This window comes from Geotrypetes seraphini, chromosome 6 (assembly GCF_902459505.1).
Source record: "Geotrypetes seraphini chromosome 6, aGeoSer1.1, whole genome shotgun sequence".
NCBI classification, from domain to species: domain Eukaryota; kingdom Metazoa; phylum Chordata; class Amphibia; order Gymnophiona; family Dermophiidae; genus Geotrypetes; species Geotrypetes seraphini.
Window position 1 is genome coordinate 128,383,671 of NC_047089.1, and position 18,092 is coordinate 128,401,762.

The 18,092-nt window shown below is 45.0% G+C and overlaps 1 protein-coding gene across 1 annotated transcript in view; it reads right to left on the minus strand.

Moving 5' to 3' along the window:
* The window catches only part of TM9SF2 (transmembrane 9 superfamily member 2), a 496,116-nt gene that overhangs the window by 467,886 nt on the left and 10,138 nt on the right, over positions 1–18,092 (minus strand). Inside the window, exon 2 of the mRNA XM_033948899.1 lies at positions 111–178. Coding sequence (XP_033804790.1) covers positions 111–178 — 68 coding nt within the window. The remainder of the gene's footprint in view (positions 1–110; positions 179–18,092) is intronic.

The following is an 18,092-nucleotide window of genomic DNA, read 5'->3' on the forward strand; positions in this document are numbered from 1 at the left end:
ATTTCAGAATTACCTAACATGAAAGGATTTTTAGCACAAGCCTTTTTTAGTTGCAGTTCAAGATGAGTTACATTCAGATACAATAGGTACTTGTAGAATAGAATACTCACGCAGTGTATTCATAAGGAAGTACAGATTCCACAGAGTCCAGTCTGTTCACAAATAATTCAATTAAATTCTGAAAAATATTAGAAAACAAGTATGTATTGTTTTATTACAAAAATGAATAAAACAGTTAAATGTATTGTTCTTAGGCATTATTGCATTTTTAACTTCACAAGCTAATACAGTGCTCGTTAAACTTTTATCCAATTTGACCTAAGTTTAACAGAAAATTCATATGATTTCAATTATTGGTTCTCAACTCAGTTTTCAGGACATACTCAACTAGTTGGTGTCAGAATTTCCACAATGAATAAGAATAAGATAAATTTGAATACAATAGTGGTAATGCATGGAAAGCAGATTTTCTGAAAAACTGACTGGCGGATGTGTCTCAAAGACCAAGTTTAGAACCCCTGCCCTATATGATAAAAATTAAAAAAGCAGGTCTCTACTGCCACCCCCTCCCGCCGCATCTAAAACAAGAAAAAAGCAGTTAAGGCAGCAGTTTGTACAGGACCTGTGCATCAGTGTGTGTTCACAGACACCAGTACTGTGTATCAGCTTCTATGCTCATATGAAGTCTACCTAGAAGGGAGCAATGCTGGCCAGAAAGAGAGGAGGTAACCCTGTTTCTGTGGCCCCATTTGGGCCCAAGCCCCCGTTTGGGAACCACTTATCTAATATTTTTACTCTGCCATTTAACCAAAGGATCCCATATGGGTCATAATCATCAGAGGAAGGAGATCACAAAAAGAAGGCTGTAACTTTTGACCAGCATTAGATGTCAGCTTAAGCCTATGAAAAATCACAGGTCCTGCTCTCCACACACACCCTTCCAGTTAAGACTAAGATATATTATAGTCCAAAGATTAGTTTTTAATTATGTAGCAGAGTATGGAATTGGGGTTCAAGAAGGGATTAGATAATTTCCTGAAGGAAAAGGGGATAGAAGGGTATAGATAGAGGATCACTATACAGGTCCTGGACCTGATGGGCCGCTGCATGAGCAGACTGCTGGGCATGATGGACCTCTGGTCTGACCCAGCAGAGGCACTGCTTATGTTCTTAATGCACTCATAATGTCATAGGCAAATTTTCTATCTAGTAGATATCATCACAAATGCTTGGTTTTGCATTTCTTAAAACTGTGAATTTGTGTCTGAAGAGATAAGATACTTCTTCACAGCAGAAATGTTATCAAATATAGAGTTGAGGAAAAAAAGCTTAGCTCCATTAATCCTTTGCAAATCAATGTACCCAGAATCAACCCCTAACCTCAAATGCTAATTTTATATATCGGCACAAGGAGCTAACCCCCCTCCCCCCCCCCCCATTTTACAAAATCGCAGAAATTATGAATGTTCTGCACTGCTCCCAATGCTCATAGGAATTCTGAGTGTCGGGTGCAGCACAAAGAATTCAGCACGCTGGCCTGCACTAAAAACCACTTTCACAGTTTTGTTAAAAAAGGGGGGGTAAGTGTGAGGAGGGATGGGGGGGACAAAATACTGTAGTTCAAAACCGACATTCCTATTGAACTAAAAATTCTGTTAGCATGATTTTTTTATGTAGCGTTTTTTGGGGTTTTTTTTTTTTAATCATTTTTATTAAGGAGTCAACCGGAGAGACAAGCCAATACAATAGAAATACAGTCAAACAGCAGCAACCATAAAAAGAAAACATCAAGTATCAAGGAGAAATAGAATATAGCATGAAACTGCAAAAATTGTCCTAAAAAGAAAACCAGAGACAGACTCTCTCCCACATCGGCCCCCCACATTTTCAAGGTTAAGTCATAGCCCGCCCCCCCTTCCCCGTGCAGCAACAGGTGGGAGAACAAGCTCACCATACAACACAACCCATACAAACAAACATGCACACTCCATACACTCATCCCATTCACGCACGCCCTTCCCTTTCCCCCCCCCTCTCCCCGAGCTCCGGGAGACCAGAGGCAACCCCAGGAACTCCTTCCATAAGGCCATGTAGGCCAACACCTCAGGATTAGCTGAGTGAGCATGGTAGCACAGTTCAAAACGGGCCAGCTCGGTTATCTGATTGATCCAGTAAGATAAAGGGACAGAGTCCTCCTGAGACCAATAATGTAAAATAGCTCTTTTAACCGTTAATAAGGTCAAATAAATAAATCGCCGCTGAGGCATCGTGAAACCCTGCTCCTCCAACAAAGCCTGATCCCCAAGAAGCAAGGTTCTATAATCCCACTCAATGTCACGCTGCAAAACCAATCGAAGCTGCGCAAAGGAGGAATTCCATATAGACAATTCGGGGCATTCTAAAAAAGAATGCAGAAGGTTCCCGGGAGCCCCCCGACATTTGAGACACAAAGAGTCCTCCCACAGACCCAGGCGGGCACCCCATGCTCTAGTGATATATGCCTTATGTAGAATTTTAAATTGAGTCTCCTGCCAAGCCGCGGATTTCATAAAAGTGTATAAAGTATGAAATAGCTCCAAGAAGGACTCCAGGCTATACTGGGCAGCAAGATCCCGGTTCCACCCCTCCCGCAAAGCAGCCAGCTGCCCACTAGCAGTGGAAAACCGGACCACCTGATACCAAAGCGAAAGAGAGCCCTGGGAGGCAGGAACACTGAATAAATACCCATCCAGAGGACCACTAGTCCACTCCTCCCCAAATCGTCGACAAAGGCTCTGATAATTGTGTCTGGCTTGTAAATATGCAAAAAAGTGTGTGTGAGGCATAGCCCACCTATCCCTAAGATGAGTGAATGAAATAAAAGCCCCATGGCCTCCTCCACCAGTGAGGAAAGAGTGGAAATCCCCCTGTTAGCCCAGGCGGCAAAAGGCGAGTTGCTCAAGCCCGGGGTAAAGCTGGGATTACCTTGGAGCTGCAATAAGGGAGAAGCCCTAGGGGTACGAGCCTGTGCCCGACGCCACCAATGCCAAGCCAAGCAGAAAGGGCGTAGGAACTGTAATTTAGAAGGCAAGGTTCCCCCGGTACCTCTAGGCATATGCAATAGATTCAAAAAAGTAAAGGGGGCACACCAACCCGCCATCCACCCAGGAGGGGAAAACCGAGCAACCCCCGTCACCCCTTCATGAACAAAGCGCAGAAGAGCCGCCACAATTGTAAGCCCGAACATCAGGGAGACCCAGGCCTCCCTCCCGCTTGGAAAGAGCCAACTTGGCATATGCAATGCGCACTGCCCTACGGCGCCATAAAAAAGCAGAGAAAAGTGAACAAAGTTTCCGAACGTCACATTGAAGCAACCAAAAAAAGCACCGTTTGTAAAGGGTATAAAATCTTAGGTAGAAGGACCATTTTAATCAACGCTGCCCGTCCCAACAGAGACAGCGGGAGATCACGCCAAGCAGAACAAAGGCCCTGAATTCGGTCTATAGCAGTCAAAACATTTCGCTGATACATGACCCCCGGGTCCGCATGCAGGTATATGCCAAGGTATCGCATTGGCTTACGCACCGGAGGAATTTGCAACCCAGCATGCCAGGGCTCCCAACCAAGTCCCGTCAAGGGTAGTAATTCAGACTTCTCGCAGTTCACCCGAAGGCCCGAGATAGTGCCAAACTCAGCCACAAGTCTCAGTGCCACCGGCAAGTGACTGGGTGCCTGGTCCAGGAAGAGCAGGATATCATCCGCAAACAAAGCAATACGACATTCTGTGCTCCCTATGTAAAGACCTCGCAACACAGAACTAGATCGAATCTTGATGGCGAGCGGTTCAATAGCTAAGACAAATAACAAGGGGGAGAGGGGACACCCCTGCCGCGTGCCCCGACATAACGGAAAGGAAGGTGAAAGACCCCCATTGATGATAAGTCGGACCCTCGGCAAAGTGTAAAGGCCCCGAATCCAGGTAAGAAAATTCCCTTCCATGCCAAATTTCCCCAGTACCCAAAAGAGATACTGCCAAGAAATACTGTCAAAAGCTTTCTCCATATCAAGCCCAACTATCGCAGAAGTTCCCCCTCTACCCGATGCTCGTGAAGTGCCGTCATTGCCTTAAGAAGATTCATAGAAGCATATCGTTGGGGAACAAATCCCACCTGATCGCCCTCAATAAGCTGAGGTAGAAACTGATTCAGCCATGCTGCCAAGATGGAAGCCAGCAACTTAATATCTTGATTAAGTAACGAAATTGGGCGATAGGAGCCCACCTGGGTGGGATCCTTCCCCGGCTTCAGGAGCAGAGTAATGTGAGCGAGATTATTGCCAATACCCGAATCGGACATAGAAAGGAAATTAAAATAATTCCCCAGAGGCTGAGCCAGAATATCAGGCAAAAGTTTATAAAATTCAGGGTCGAACCCATCCGGACCCGGCGCTTTTGTGAGCTTCAGCTTTTTGATCCCCTGACAAATTTCCTCTAGAGATATAGGACCATTCAGCTGATCCACCTGCGCCTCAGAGAGTCTAGGAACAGAAATTTTCTAAAAAAGTGATCCCTGTCCGCCTCTGTGAAATCTCTCCGGGCATATAGAGCACTGTAAAACTCCATAAATTGATCCCGTATTTGGGCCTCCTGGGTGAAGCAGGCACCCCCAGCATTCTTCACCATTTTAATGAGTTGTTTTTTCCGAAAAGGTCGCACCAGATTAGCAAGAAGTTTGCCCGCCTTACCCCCCCACCGATAGAGACAAAATTTCTGATAAAAAATATCCTGTCGAGCGCAAAGATCCAGGATCTCATCAATCTGACGCCGAAGAGTTTTAATTTGCTGACCATCCTCCCTTGCAAGCCCCACCCTATGACTCCGAAGTAAGGCTGCCAGCTTCTCAGAGAGGGCCAGAAGTTTGTCCCCATGCTGTTTCCGTTTAGTGGCAACATACTGGATGATGTGACCCCGCAACACCGCCTTAGAAGCGTCCCAAAATACGGCCGGATCTACATTTCTTTTCTTATATAAAGTGCATAGTGCATGAGAGCACTATGCACTTTATATAAGAAAAGAAATTAAAATAAGATAAAATAAGGAAAAATAAAAACGTTTTAAAAGATAAAAATTTTTTGAATGGGCGAATGAAGAAGCCACAGCCATAGCCACCAAGATTATTTTGTATCGCTGAAAAAAACGTGCGAACAAAAATGGCATGTCTGAAGCCCTAACTAATCGCATAAAGGTTGATGAGATAGTAGAGACATTAGTCCTTTGATATTGTATACATAGGTGTATGCACATTGGTCAATTTGATACATACAAAAAGTGTTTAATTGAAAATTTTTTTAATTGATAAATTTTTTAATTGATTTATTTTTAATTAATAACTACAATTCTATTTAATTTCAAATAAACAATTAATGTGGTGATTAATATTTAATTTGCTAATATTTAATTTGCTAATGTTATTAATTAGCATTTTATATTTGAGCACTTTCATATTTATTAGTACTTTCTAATTTATTAGCACTTAAGTTTATTTAGTCTATTCCATAAGATATCTTTCTTTATTTTTTAATATATATGATTACAATTTTAGTAAAGAAACATATTTATATATTAATTTTCACTAATTAAGTATACATGCATTACTATTATTTATATTATTTGTTACATATATATATATTTATATAAAAAAAATTTTAGATATAAAATTTGTTTAATATTGATATTATATGTAATTTATATTCACTATTAAAAATTTTGAAAACTTTTTAAATATTTTCCAATGTGCTTATTATCTGTGTATAAAAGTGTGGTTTTTAATATTTAATCTTTATCTATGATTTGAAAGGTATCTATTCACTTTTTATGTACCATTCGATATGCAATGATGTCCTTTATTGATTATTGATTATTTATTATATCATATATTGTATAACATGTAACTATTTAGATGGAGATTAATTATTGAAGGTATTTATTGAGTCATGATGAATTTAAAGAATAATTATTTATTTATGTATTCAATATTTATTATGTATATGATTAATACAGATTAAATAAAGTTAAAACAGTTTTTCCCAGGAAGTTATGTATTAAGTATTGATTTATCAATTTAATATTTATTTTATATATTTATATGTACAATACAGATTAAATAAAGTTAAAACACAGTATTTCCCAGGAAGTTATGTATTAAGTATAGTAAGTATAACAATATGTTTATTTGATATTGTAATATGTTTATTTTGTATTATATAGTGCTCCCTGCTGGAACCTTTGAAAAAGCCATTGTAGGCGAAACGGGTCCCGTCGGGCAGTATAGCTTGGAGCAAGAATGTTTTTGAAATATGAAGAAATCTCAATAAAGAAATAAGAAGAAAGATACAAGTTGGTCTGTTCTTCTATTTTGTATCTTTTCCCTGTTGAGTGAGGAATTGCTTTGGTTGGAGTTGTTCCAGTTACCTCACTTTTCTATCTTCAAGAACCTGTATTTAGTGTCACTAATATTAAAGTCCCCCCCTATAAGCAATTGATACGTAGGATATTGTGCTACAATGCCCAACAGCCTAGAGTAGAACCTGTGACTATACACATTTGGAGCATCAAGGTTACAACAAAGATATTGGGCCCCCAGAGCTCTCCCAAAAGAATAATAAAGCGACCTTCCTTATCCTGAATGGTCTTATGGATGTGGAATGGGATCTGTTTATGTATTAATATAGCCACTCCCCTCTGTCGACCATTACAAGAGGAGTAGCTGACATCTCCAACCCACTCTCTACGCAGCTTCTCGTGCTCAGCATTAGACAGGTGGGTTTCTTGTAGAAAAGCTATGTCAACTTGACGTTTCCTAAGCCAGGTAAGAATTTTCTTGCGCTTAATTGGAGAGTGAATACCATCCACATTTAGAGTAAGAGCAGTTAGATTAACCATAACTGCTAAGCAAAAACAGCCACCACTGTGCCCAAAAGATGAAAAAAGAGAAACAAACCAGAAACCAGGCCCCCCAGCCAGGCCCATCTCGAGAAAACAATAGTATTCCGACAGTCCCCCTGGTCCCCCGTCTGCTAACACCCTCCCCCCATCCTGCTGTTGAAAAAACCCCTCTGCATTCATCCACATCCACACCACCAGTAGACTCCCAAGCCAACCCCCCCTCCCTCCCATCTCGGAAAGTCCTTCCCTAACCTTCCAATTCCCCATTCCAAAAAAGGAATACAAACACTCAACCCCCCCCCCAGCCCCTCTCCGAACCCGAGCTGAAAACGAAAGATCTTGGAACCCCACAGAACCCTACTAACCACCCCACCCATCACCAAGGCAGAAAAAAACTCCCTAATCCTAAAGAGAACTGGACCCCAGCCCCCCCAAAACCCCCATAACAACTGCACATCCCATCTCACACCTCAACTAATCCCCTTGCCCCAACTCCCCATTCTATCCAATGTCCACATACACTTGCCCGGGCCCACCACCCCATCACCCAACCCTGAGATGTTCCTCCCCCCCTACCATCCTCAGGAGACCCCCTGATACTGGGAACCAGACCCCCCCACCCCCCCTCAAACCCATTAGGGGGGTGACACATGGAACCCAGGCAAAGACAAATGCTAAGGCCCGAGGAGAAATCCTCCCATGTGACAGTAAAACATAACAGATGGCCCACAAAACTAGAAAGGGCAACGGCACACAGTATGAACCAAAACAATCAGACCCCACAATGAGCCGAAAGTAAAAGCAAAGTCCACACACTGCAAGTCCATAGGCAATAAAAAAGATACCTCTAGGATGAGGGAAAGAAGAAAAAGCACAAAGGACATCATGAAGACGGCCCCTGTGCAAGGCACGGCGCCAGGAGGCCACAGAGAAAAAGCAAAACAGAAAGTGAAAGGGAAAGAGCGAGAAAATAAACATCAGCCAAAAAAAAAATATATATATATATATATATACACGAAGAAGGGGGAATTAAGCAATCCGGGTGCCATCAAAATACGGGCCCAATCCGGAGCCCCACCCCCCGAGAGGTCTCCCGACCGGGCCCGACCGTCAGCACGCACCCCAACCGGCTCCAGCAGGAGAATGACACAGTGCCCCCCCCCCCCCCAATACATAAATAAACAGACAAAAACCCGCTCTCTAAATAGGGCTGCAAATCTGCCGAGGGCAAGAGAAAAAGAAAGCAAACTACATAGCCAGACAGACCCCCCGGTTCCTAATGTCAGAGATCAGCAATTGGAGAGTCGGGTGAGGAGGGGAGTCAAGAATAGAGCGAAAGAAAAATAAAAAAGTCTCAAATCTCAAATCCAGGTCCCAGCCAGCAGAGTGCTCTGCAGGCACGAAGGCAGCTCAGTTCCAGTCACTCTCAGATCCACGGTGGGGCGGAAGTCCGCAGGTGTCCCAGTCGCTGCCAGTGGAAGGTATTCAGCCAGGCAGGCCCTCCAGGAAGGCTCGTATCTCCGACGGGGTGGAAAAGTAGAGTGCCTGGTTGTTGTGGTGCACTCGGAGCCTAGCAGGGTACTGTAGGGCAAAGCGGAGCTGGCGCTAGTAGAATTGAGCACAATATGGTGACATCGCTCGTCTCTGCTCTGCTACACGTGGCAAGTAATCCTGGAACAAGAGGAGTTTATGTCCCTCATAAGAGACAGAGCTGCTGCTTATCCGCAAAGTTCAGCAAACGAGCAATCACCGGGCGGGGTTTAAGGGCTCCCTCCCGGCGGATCCCCAACCTGTGCGCCCACTCCACGAGCAAAGGAAGGCCACCAGCGTCCATGCCCAGCTCCGTAGGCAACCAGGTGGAGATCAAACCAGGCAGTTCCCCGGGTGTGAGAGACTCCGGCACGCCAATGAGCCGTATGTTATTCCGACGGCTCCAGTTCTCCAGATCTTCCGCTCTCTCCTCCAGCCTACGGCATTTCTCCTCGAGGGACTGGACCCCCGCCTCCAAAGCCATGTACGATCTTCTTGCGTGGACACTCATTCTTCCACATGCTGAAGACGGGTAGCCTGCCTCTCCACCGTGTCCTTCATTCCATCCACTGTAGATTGCAGCCTGGTAAGTTTATCATCCAAAAAAGCCGTTAAATGTCTTTTCAGCTCCTCAAAGGCATCAGAAGGTAGTGTAATTGTGGGGCTGAGTTGTACTGGCGTGGGTGAGGGTGCCTTCGCCATCTAGCCAGGAGTAGTTAGGCCTCGCAAGGTTTTAGCAGCCTTCGAGAGTCTAGTCGGCATTAACGAGTCTCCCCAGCAGAAAACCGGCAGAGCAGATAGCCTGCAGCTCTACCAAATCACGCAAAGCAGGTTCCTAGAAGGCTATATAATGCAGATAATACAGCTCAAGGGTCGGGAGAGATGGCAAGAGATGTCTGTTCAGGCTGAGTGCATCACGTAACCCCTTATGTAGCGTTCTTTAGTAATTTGGCTTGTTCACGTTTCTCGGAGGGGATATTTGTGAGGGGGGAAGAGAGGAGAGATGAGACAAAAGAGATTCTGTACCTACCCTGGTAAGCTCTTTTCCAGTAGATAGGTGAGACATTCTAGATCACAGGTGTCAAAGTCGGTCCTCGAGAGCCAGAATCCAGTCAGGTTTTCAGGATTTCCCCAATGAATCTGCATGAGATCTATTTGCATGCACTGCTTTCACTGCATATTCATTGGGGAAATCCAGAAAACCCGACTGGATTCCGGCCCTCGAGGAGGAACTTTGACACCCCTGTTCTAGATAGATGGGTTATTTCCCCATAGTTACATGCTACTGCAGAAAGAATCCACTCCGGATTTTTCACTTTGCCTCTGCTGTACTTCACTGGGTTCTCTAGCTCCACCTACAGTGAGTATCCAACACACGTGAAGTAGAAGCACCTGTTGCAACAGGCTTAAACAAACTGTTATGCCTGTAAAGTTAACCACCAAAACAGGCTTCAAAGGAGCACAAAACCTCTCCCATATAAAACTGAAATATATTCGTATACAAATTCTTCCCAGCCCCTAAGGCCTGACAGGCATCCAAGAATCAGCTTGGAGAAGCATAAACAGACTGAAAGATTAGGTAGGCATAGTAAGGACTGGGCGGGGATCTAGAATGTCTCACCTATCTACTGGAAAAGAGCTTACCAGGGTAAGTACATTTTTTTTCCAGTGCAATAAGTGAGACATTCTAGACCAGCGGTTCCCAACCCTGTCCTGGAAGACCCCCAGGCATGAGAGAGATTTGCATATAATGGGAAATGACAGGCATGCAAATCTGCTCCATGCACATTCATTAGGGCTATCCTGAAAACCCGATTGGCCTGGTGGTCCTCCAGGACAGGGTTAGGAACCACTGTTCTAGACAGATGGGATGTACAAAAGCAGTCCCCAAAAAGCTGGACAGGCTTGCTGCACCAACCCTTATGACTAAAGACCCAAAAGCAGAGTCCTGTCTTACTGTCACATCCATTCCATAGAACTTGGCAATCATGTGGAGAAGACTATGTTGCCGCCCTGCAAATCTCCTCAGGGGAGACAAATCTAACTTTGGCCCACAAAGGGATTTCTGTCCCCGCGCAACTCTCTAGTCCAGGGGTGCCCACACTTTTTGGGCTTGCGAGCTACTTTAAAAATGACCAAGTCAAAATGATCTACCAACAATAAAATTTTAAAAAAACACAACGCACACTGTACGCGTAGAAAATGTTAATTATCATTCCTATTTCAGGGTTTTTCAAAGAGGTCAAAGCAGATGACTCTATGCACTATCACCTCAGTAACAACCATACAAAAATAGACAAATATACCCCCCTCCCTTTTTACTAAACCACGATAGCAGTTTTTAGAGCGCAGGGAGCTGCGCTGAATGCCCAGCGCTGCTCTCAACGCTCATAGGCTCCCTGCGCTAAAAATCTCTATTGCGATTTAGTAAAAGGGGACCTTAGTGTAAAATGTAGACAGCAGATATAAATTCAGACACATTTTGATAACTAAATTTAAAATAAAATAATTTTTCCTACGACCTTGTCTGGTGATTTCATGAGTCTCTGGTTGCACTTTCTTCTTCTGACTGTGCATCCAATCTTTCTTCCCTTCTTTTAGCCTGTATGCTTCCTCTCCTCCAGACCTCGTTCCCTCCCCCAACTTTTCCTTCCTCTCTCCCTGCCTCCCTTTCTTTTTTTTCTGTTTCTCTTCTTTCCTTCTGTCTCCCTGCCTGCCCTTTTTCTTTCTTTCTCTCTGCCCTCCCCCAAGCCATTGCCATCGGGGACCAGGACCCAAACCGCCATCAATAACAGGCCCGAAAGCCAACGCCGCCCCAAGCTCTCCCTGCTTCGGCCGACCAGCATTCCTCTCCCCGACGTCAATTCTGCCGTCGGGGAGAGGAAGGCTGATCGGCCCAAGATCGCGATCGACCTATTGGGGGAAATGCTGCCGGGTCCTGCCTTCACGGAAACAGAAAGTAGGCAGGACCCGGCAGCAAGAAGAGCAAATGTTTCACTAACCTGTCTCCCGCCTTAGCCCGTAGCGAACGCTTGCTTCATGGCTCTCAACATGTGCGTGCCGGCTTCCCTTCTCCCCCCCCCCCCGGACATAACTTCCGGTTTTGGAGGGAAGAGAAGGGAAGCCGGCACGCACACGTTAGAGCCACGGAGCATAAGTTCGCTACGGGCTGAAATCTCCAAGCCGTTTTTTTTTCATGTTCAGCAGCGGCGGCAGCAGCAGCAGATGACAGCTGGGCGGACCACCTAGCTAAAAGGCCCTAGGGAGAACACTGGAGAGGAAGGCTGATCGGCCCGGTAGATCAGGACGGCAACACGAGTCTATCACGGAGCCCGGGATGGGCTCCGCGATCGACTCGCGTTGCCTTCCTGAGCTACCGGTCGATCGCGATCGACGTATTGGGCACCCCTGCTCTAGTCCAAAGAAGCAATGCTACTGAGAGACACTGCAGAGGCGGATCGGGACTGCGCAGGGGAAGAACACTTGTTATGAGGTTCTGACCACAAAAATTTCATAAATTTAGAAAAGTGTCCAGCTCCTGGGGCATAGAGTCACCCTAAGGTGACTTAAATTTGCATTTCTTGATCTGCAGAGGATCCACAACCTGGCGAAAAGAATTACCAGTTGTGTCGAGCCCCAAAAGCAACAAAGGCCGCCCCGCTGGGCTACCTGAAAGTTTGGTCACCTGCTTCAGAAGGGGAGAGGCTAAACTGGACACAGTGGCCTCCCCAGCTGTGCTACGCAACACGTGGTGCAAGTACACTCTAAAAGCACTAAATTTGCACAATCCTGGCAAGAATCTACATGAGGAGAGCCCTAGGACTCCATCTCAGCAAATTTCTAGGTAAAATTTGCAGTTTTGAAGAAGCAGGGAGCTTTAGAAAGAAAGATTGCTAAAAATCCAAGATGGCCACTGTCAAAACTTTTGCACAAATATCGCAATATTTTTCACATTTCCCAAACTCCAAAAATGGTGATTTTAGGATTTTTCATTAGGGGAAACAATCAGAAACACTCAAACCCCCACTTTTCCAACCTCCCCAGATTCATCTCACAGGCTGTTAGCCTGTGTACTCACTGTGACCTGACAGAAGATCTGTGCCATAGCCTGCTTTCAGCTCTCTGACAGTAGCTGGATGAGAAAATTCACTGCCATAATGCTGGAAATTTCTCTGCAAATCTGATCTTCGGGCTGCCAGTCAGACTCCTATGCCTGACCATACCTCCATCCCTGCGGACCAACCGATGCGCACTGGGTCAGGCAGAGGCACAAAGATGCAGTAAGCACCCTGCAAAACACCACCGAGTCTCTAAGGGCACCCAACAGCCTGCGCGTGATCCCTGCTTAATAGAAGGTGAGACTTCATCAGGGACGGCCCCGAGTTCTAGAGAAAACTATGCAGGCTGGCTACCCAGTGGGATCAACCAAAGTCTGTGAATTCTCAAGCGAGCAGAGCTTTGAAATCGCTCCAAGCACCAAAATTCCCAAAAAAGGGACAAAATTACACTGAATACAATAATAAAATGGGGACAGAAGAGAGCGCACTACTACAGACATAAGTGCAAAAGGAAAGAACTGTAGGTGGAGCTAGAGAACCCAGTTAAGTACAGCAGAGGCAGAGTACAAAATCCAGAATGGATTCCTTTTACACCAGCACACAGGAAATTACCCATCTGTCTAGAATGTCTCATTATTGCACTGGAAAAGGGTTTTGTTGATCCTTGTTCTGTATTATTCATGATTTATAAAATGGAAGTTGTACAAAATATTGTTTCTTTTGCTTGTGCAGATGGGATCAGACAGCTTGCGGGGATGAGGACAAATTTTGTTCCCACTTAGGTCGTGAATGCAAGCAAACTTGTTGGAGACAGAGCAGGCATTCCACAGGGCACATGAGAAAGGCAGTGAAGACTCACTGTCTATTAAAATACATGATAAACTATTTATTTACCTTACAGCAATACAGCGCCGTTTCTTGATGTCTACTATGGGGCACAGTGAAACCTAATGGCAAGTGTAAGGTGCCGTAGAGGTGCCCCATTCCCCCTGATCTGACTTGACCCCAGTAGATATTAAGTTTCCTAGTGTTTATTGACACACCCCAACAACACCCCACCACCCCCAACCCCTGACAAACAAAAGTCCCTTATGTCTAGCAGTAGCAGCACCCACATCTCCCTCCCTTCCTCTGACTTTACAAAGTTCTGGTGTCCAGTGCCACCCCTCCTTCCCACTCAACTTTAAAAAAAAACAAAACACCTTTTCCTGTTATGTAGTGATACCCCCATCCCTTGACACCCCCCCAGCCCCCATCAGCCCCCCTCCCTCATACCTTGACAAAGGTAAGAGCAATGCTTGTTTGCTCCTACCTTAGCACCACCATCTTTCAAAATAGCAGGCACCTAACTCTGTACAGGATGCCATGAACTAGGTCGGTCTGCTAAACAATGCGACAGCAATTTGCATACTCATTGCATACTGCATCCCCTAAACAATTTTTTCTGGAAAGCTTGCGATAGAAACCATGTGGTCAGCAGCTCTACCATATGGCTTTCTGCATCGACTCCTTAAGGATCCTAGGGTCATTTGAGACTGAATCAAAGAGCCTCTTAAGTTAATATGGAAGTGGACTTCAGAAGGAAAAATTATGTCCTACCTGTTAATTTTCTTTCCTTTAGATGCAGCAGATGAATCCAGAGATTAGTGGGATAGCACACATCTACCAGCAGGTGGAGACAGAGAACCAATTCACAGGTGCATATCTTGGATGTAAACTCTCCTGGCCAATTAATATCACTCTTTGCCCAAGCATCAGGAACACAAAAACTTCTTTCCCACAACCCAAAGTAACCTGAAATCAACTACCAACCTTAACAAGTACCCCGTGTGGTAACCAACAGCAGATATCACAAAAGGATGGGGCTCTGGATTCATCTGGGTCATTCCATTTCAAGTGATCAGATTCTTGGAAAGTGTCCTGCATGACCATCACGGATTTTGATGAAACTTCATATGCAGAGTCCACCATGTCTCAAACGAACTTTGGTAAAGTTTTAGTTTCGCCTGTGGAATATTTGTGGAGATATAGCCATTTGTTTGACCCCATACCACAATGAAATACAGTACGACAATGACATTCTGACAACTTTGAGACACAATATCTCCCGAGCTGTGTTTCCAAAAAAACTGAAACTTAGCTACCCTGCACAACTTTTTGAGCTCTGTTCAGTGCTACCAATAATAATTTTTGTCGAGCACTGAGTGAATGGCTGAATTACAGTAAACTTGGCCGAAAAAATTAGTGCTCCAAAAAAAGTCAAAGTTTGACATTACTTAGCTCCCACAATAATTGAGTAATAAATGCGAAATTTGGCGCATGTCTCAGTACAACGTTGTTTACAAAAGTACAATTTCAACCTCCAAGCTCTTTCCATTAGTTTACAAATTAAGTGTAAAGTTGCTAATTTGTGTAAAAAGGCCAAAAATAGGGTATTTTCAGCCTGCTTTTACAGAAAAATACCTTTCAGAAACTCTTTCAAATCAGTCTCATTAGAAAGAGCATATTTCAAACCCCCTAGAAAAGTGGACTTCATTTTTCAACGCAGGTTAACAATGGCTGAAAAAGGGGGACAAAGTTGGGAGACGTTGCCACGGCAACAACCTCTATTTCAACATAGTTCTGTCATTTTTAAAGTTACAGTTTTGTATTGACGTAGTATTACTACTACTCTATTGCGTTGGTCCATGGTGACATTGTCACTACCAGTTCAAGAGTTTGAACTGGAAACCCCATCGCCATAGGGGTCACGCCCGATAGCTGTGCAATACCAGCCACGGGTGGGCCACTTCGTCCAGGTTCCCAAGCCTCGCATTTGGTTTCTTTGTCAAGGTTCCAAAGCCTTTTGTTGGTATCTTTCTGGTTCCAAAGCCAATGATTAGGGTGTCTTATCCTAGGTTCCCAAGCCTAAATTGGGTATCTTATATGGTTCCCAAGCTGAAGTGAAGTCCACTTTGATTTTAACTGCCAGCAATCTTTATAACATTCTGTTAAATTTTTGAGCCACTTTCTTCAATGCAGTTTCTGGAAATTGATATTGGCAGCCGGATGATGTAACTGAAGGGGCACAAAGCATGCAGATGAGGTGCTGCTCTGGAACCCAAACGTCTTGCCTTTCTGGCCAATAAAACGAATGAGCTGGACTGTGAGGATGCATAAATTTTATCAATGCATCATTTTGTTCAATTGAGACTTCAACAACGTTGCCTATCCACCATTGATTATCGTAAGTACAGGCAACGTAGCAACCAGGAAAGATTTCGGACACTTTCAAATTTGGAATGGCACTATCAGAAATTTTGGCAACAAAATTTATTGTGTCATTTGAAACTTTGCTGACACGAACCGAGTTTGAGTCGACTGGTACAAATTGGTGGTGCTCTCTGGTACCGGCTACTGTGCTGCTTTCATGCCATCTTTCTTCTTGAAACTTTTTGCTTTCTTCAATTTCTTCTTTTGGAACATAAATGTATTTAACTCCGTGTATATTTTGGTCACAAAAGTTAAATAGATCCTTTGGCGTCAATATTTGATCCACTGATGGTCTTTGGAGGCTAGCCCAGGCAGCCAGTCGTTTAGTTGTTCCACCAACTCCATCGCAGGGTGATTTTCCGTGGCTAGTTCCAAAAAAATTCCATTCAGCCTCAATGTTGAAATCATTTCTGTGATTGCACAAATTCACAAAGTTCTTGTAGTTTTTATATTGTGCATCTGAGCCGTCACTGAAGTACCGTATTTTCACGTAGATAACGCGCACCCGTGTAAAACGCGCACACGGGTATAGCGCGTGGAAAACACAAATTTATGTAAATAAATTTTTATATACCGCGCTCACGGGTATACCGCGCATGCCGCCCCAACTCTCCTCTGGCTGCCCCGACTCTCCGTTCGCTGCCCCGACTCTCCTCTGGCTGCCCCGACTCTCCTCTGGCTGCCCCGACTTTCCGTTCGCTGCCCCGACTCTCCGTTCACCCGCCCCGACTCTCCGTTCACCCGCCCCGACTTTCCGTTCACCCGCCCCGACTCTCCTCTGGATGCCCCGACTCTCCTCTGGATGCCCCGACTCTCCGTTCGCTGCCCCGACTCTCCGTTCGCTGCCCCGACTCTCCGTTCGCTGCCCCGACTCTCCGTTCGCCCGCCCTGCCCTGCTCCCAGCTCTGTAAGCATGCGCAATGGTCTGAGCATGCTTGCCGCTTAGTTTTCTGCGCCGGGTTGTGGGGGCGCGCTTTTGACCTGTCACCAAGGCGGTTTTTCTGGCGGTGTGCTTTTCACCACGTGGCTGTGGCCCCCCTCTATCTGGCCTTGTAATTTGCCCAGTGAATACTATTTTGACTATACAACAGCATCTCAGCCTTTGGGTAAGCCTATAAAAGATTAATGCTGCATGTAGAGTCCACATTTTAATTTGATCTCTTCAGATTGGTATTCTGCATTTATCTACCCGGTAGTAGAGTTTATCAATTAAATTTAAATTTACCGCCATAATGGCAGGAATGAGACGAAAGTCATATACAGCGGACTTTAAGCTTCAAGTCGTTGCGAAAGCTGAGGAAATAGGCAACCGGGCCGCAGCGAGAGAGTTCGATGTTGGAGAAACATCGGTGCGTGAATGGAGAAAAGATAAGAAGGAACTGGAGAAATGCAATCCGCGAAAACGGGCACATTGTGGGGCCAAACCAAAATGGCCTCAGCTGGAGGATGACTTGAAGCAGTGGATTCTGGCGAGAAGGGAGCAAAATCAATCAGTCTCTACTGTTGCGATTCAGATGAAGGCAAAACTACTTGCCAATGGAAGAGGAATACCCGACTTCAAAGCTGGCTTCACATGGATCTCAAAATTTATGAAAAGGAACGGACTATCAGTTAGAATGAGAACAACTGTTGGCCAGCGACTTCCAGATGACTGGCAGCAAAAATTGATTGATTTCCGTGACTTTGTCGCCAAAGAAATATCTGAACTTGGCATCACTGCAAAGGACGTCATCAACATGGATGAAATTCCAATGGCATTCGACATTCCAGCGACAAGAACCATAGCCCCCACAGGTACTAAATCTGTTGCCATCACCACAACTGGGCATGAAAGAACGTGTTTTACAGTCGTTCTTGGTTGCTCAGCTAGCGGGGTTAAGTTAAAGCCCATGCTCATTTTCAAAAGGGTCACTATGCCCCGTGAAAAGCTGCCCACCAGTGTGGTTGTGCACTGCAACAAGAAGGGATGGATGGACTGCGACGTAATGAGATTGTGGGTAGATAAATGCTTTAGGGCAAGACAGGGTGGATTCTTTGCAAAAAAATCCTTGTTAATTTTTGATGCCATGGCTGCCCACAAAGAAAAAAATGTTCAGGCCTACATTAATTCTACTCGTGCCCACATCGCTGTGATACCTGGAGGCCTGACGTGTAAGCTGCAACCACTTGACATCGCAGTGAATCATCCATTCAAGACTTTTATTAGAAAAGAGTGGGAGGAGTGGATGCAGAGCGGCATGCACGAGTACACATCCGCGGGGCGGCTGAAGCAGGCAACTTTCACAGAAGTCTGCAAGTGGGTGGCTTCAGCATGGGACAAAATAACACCA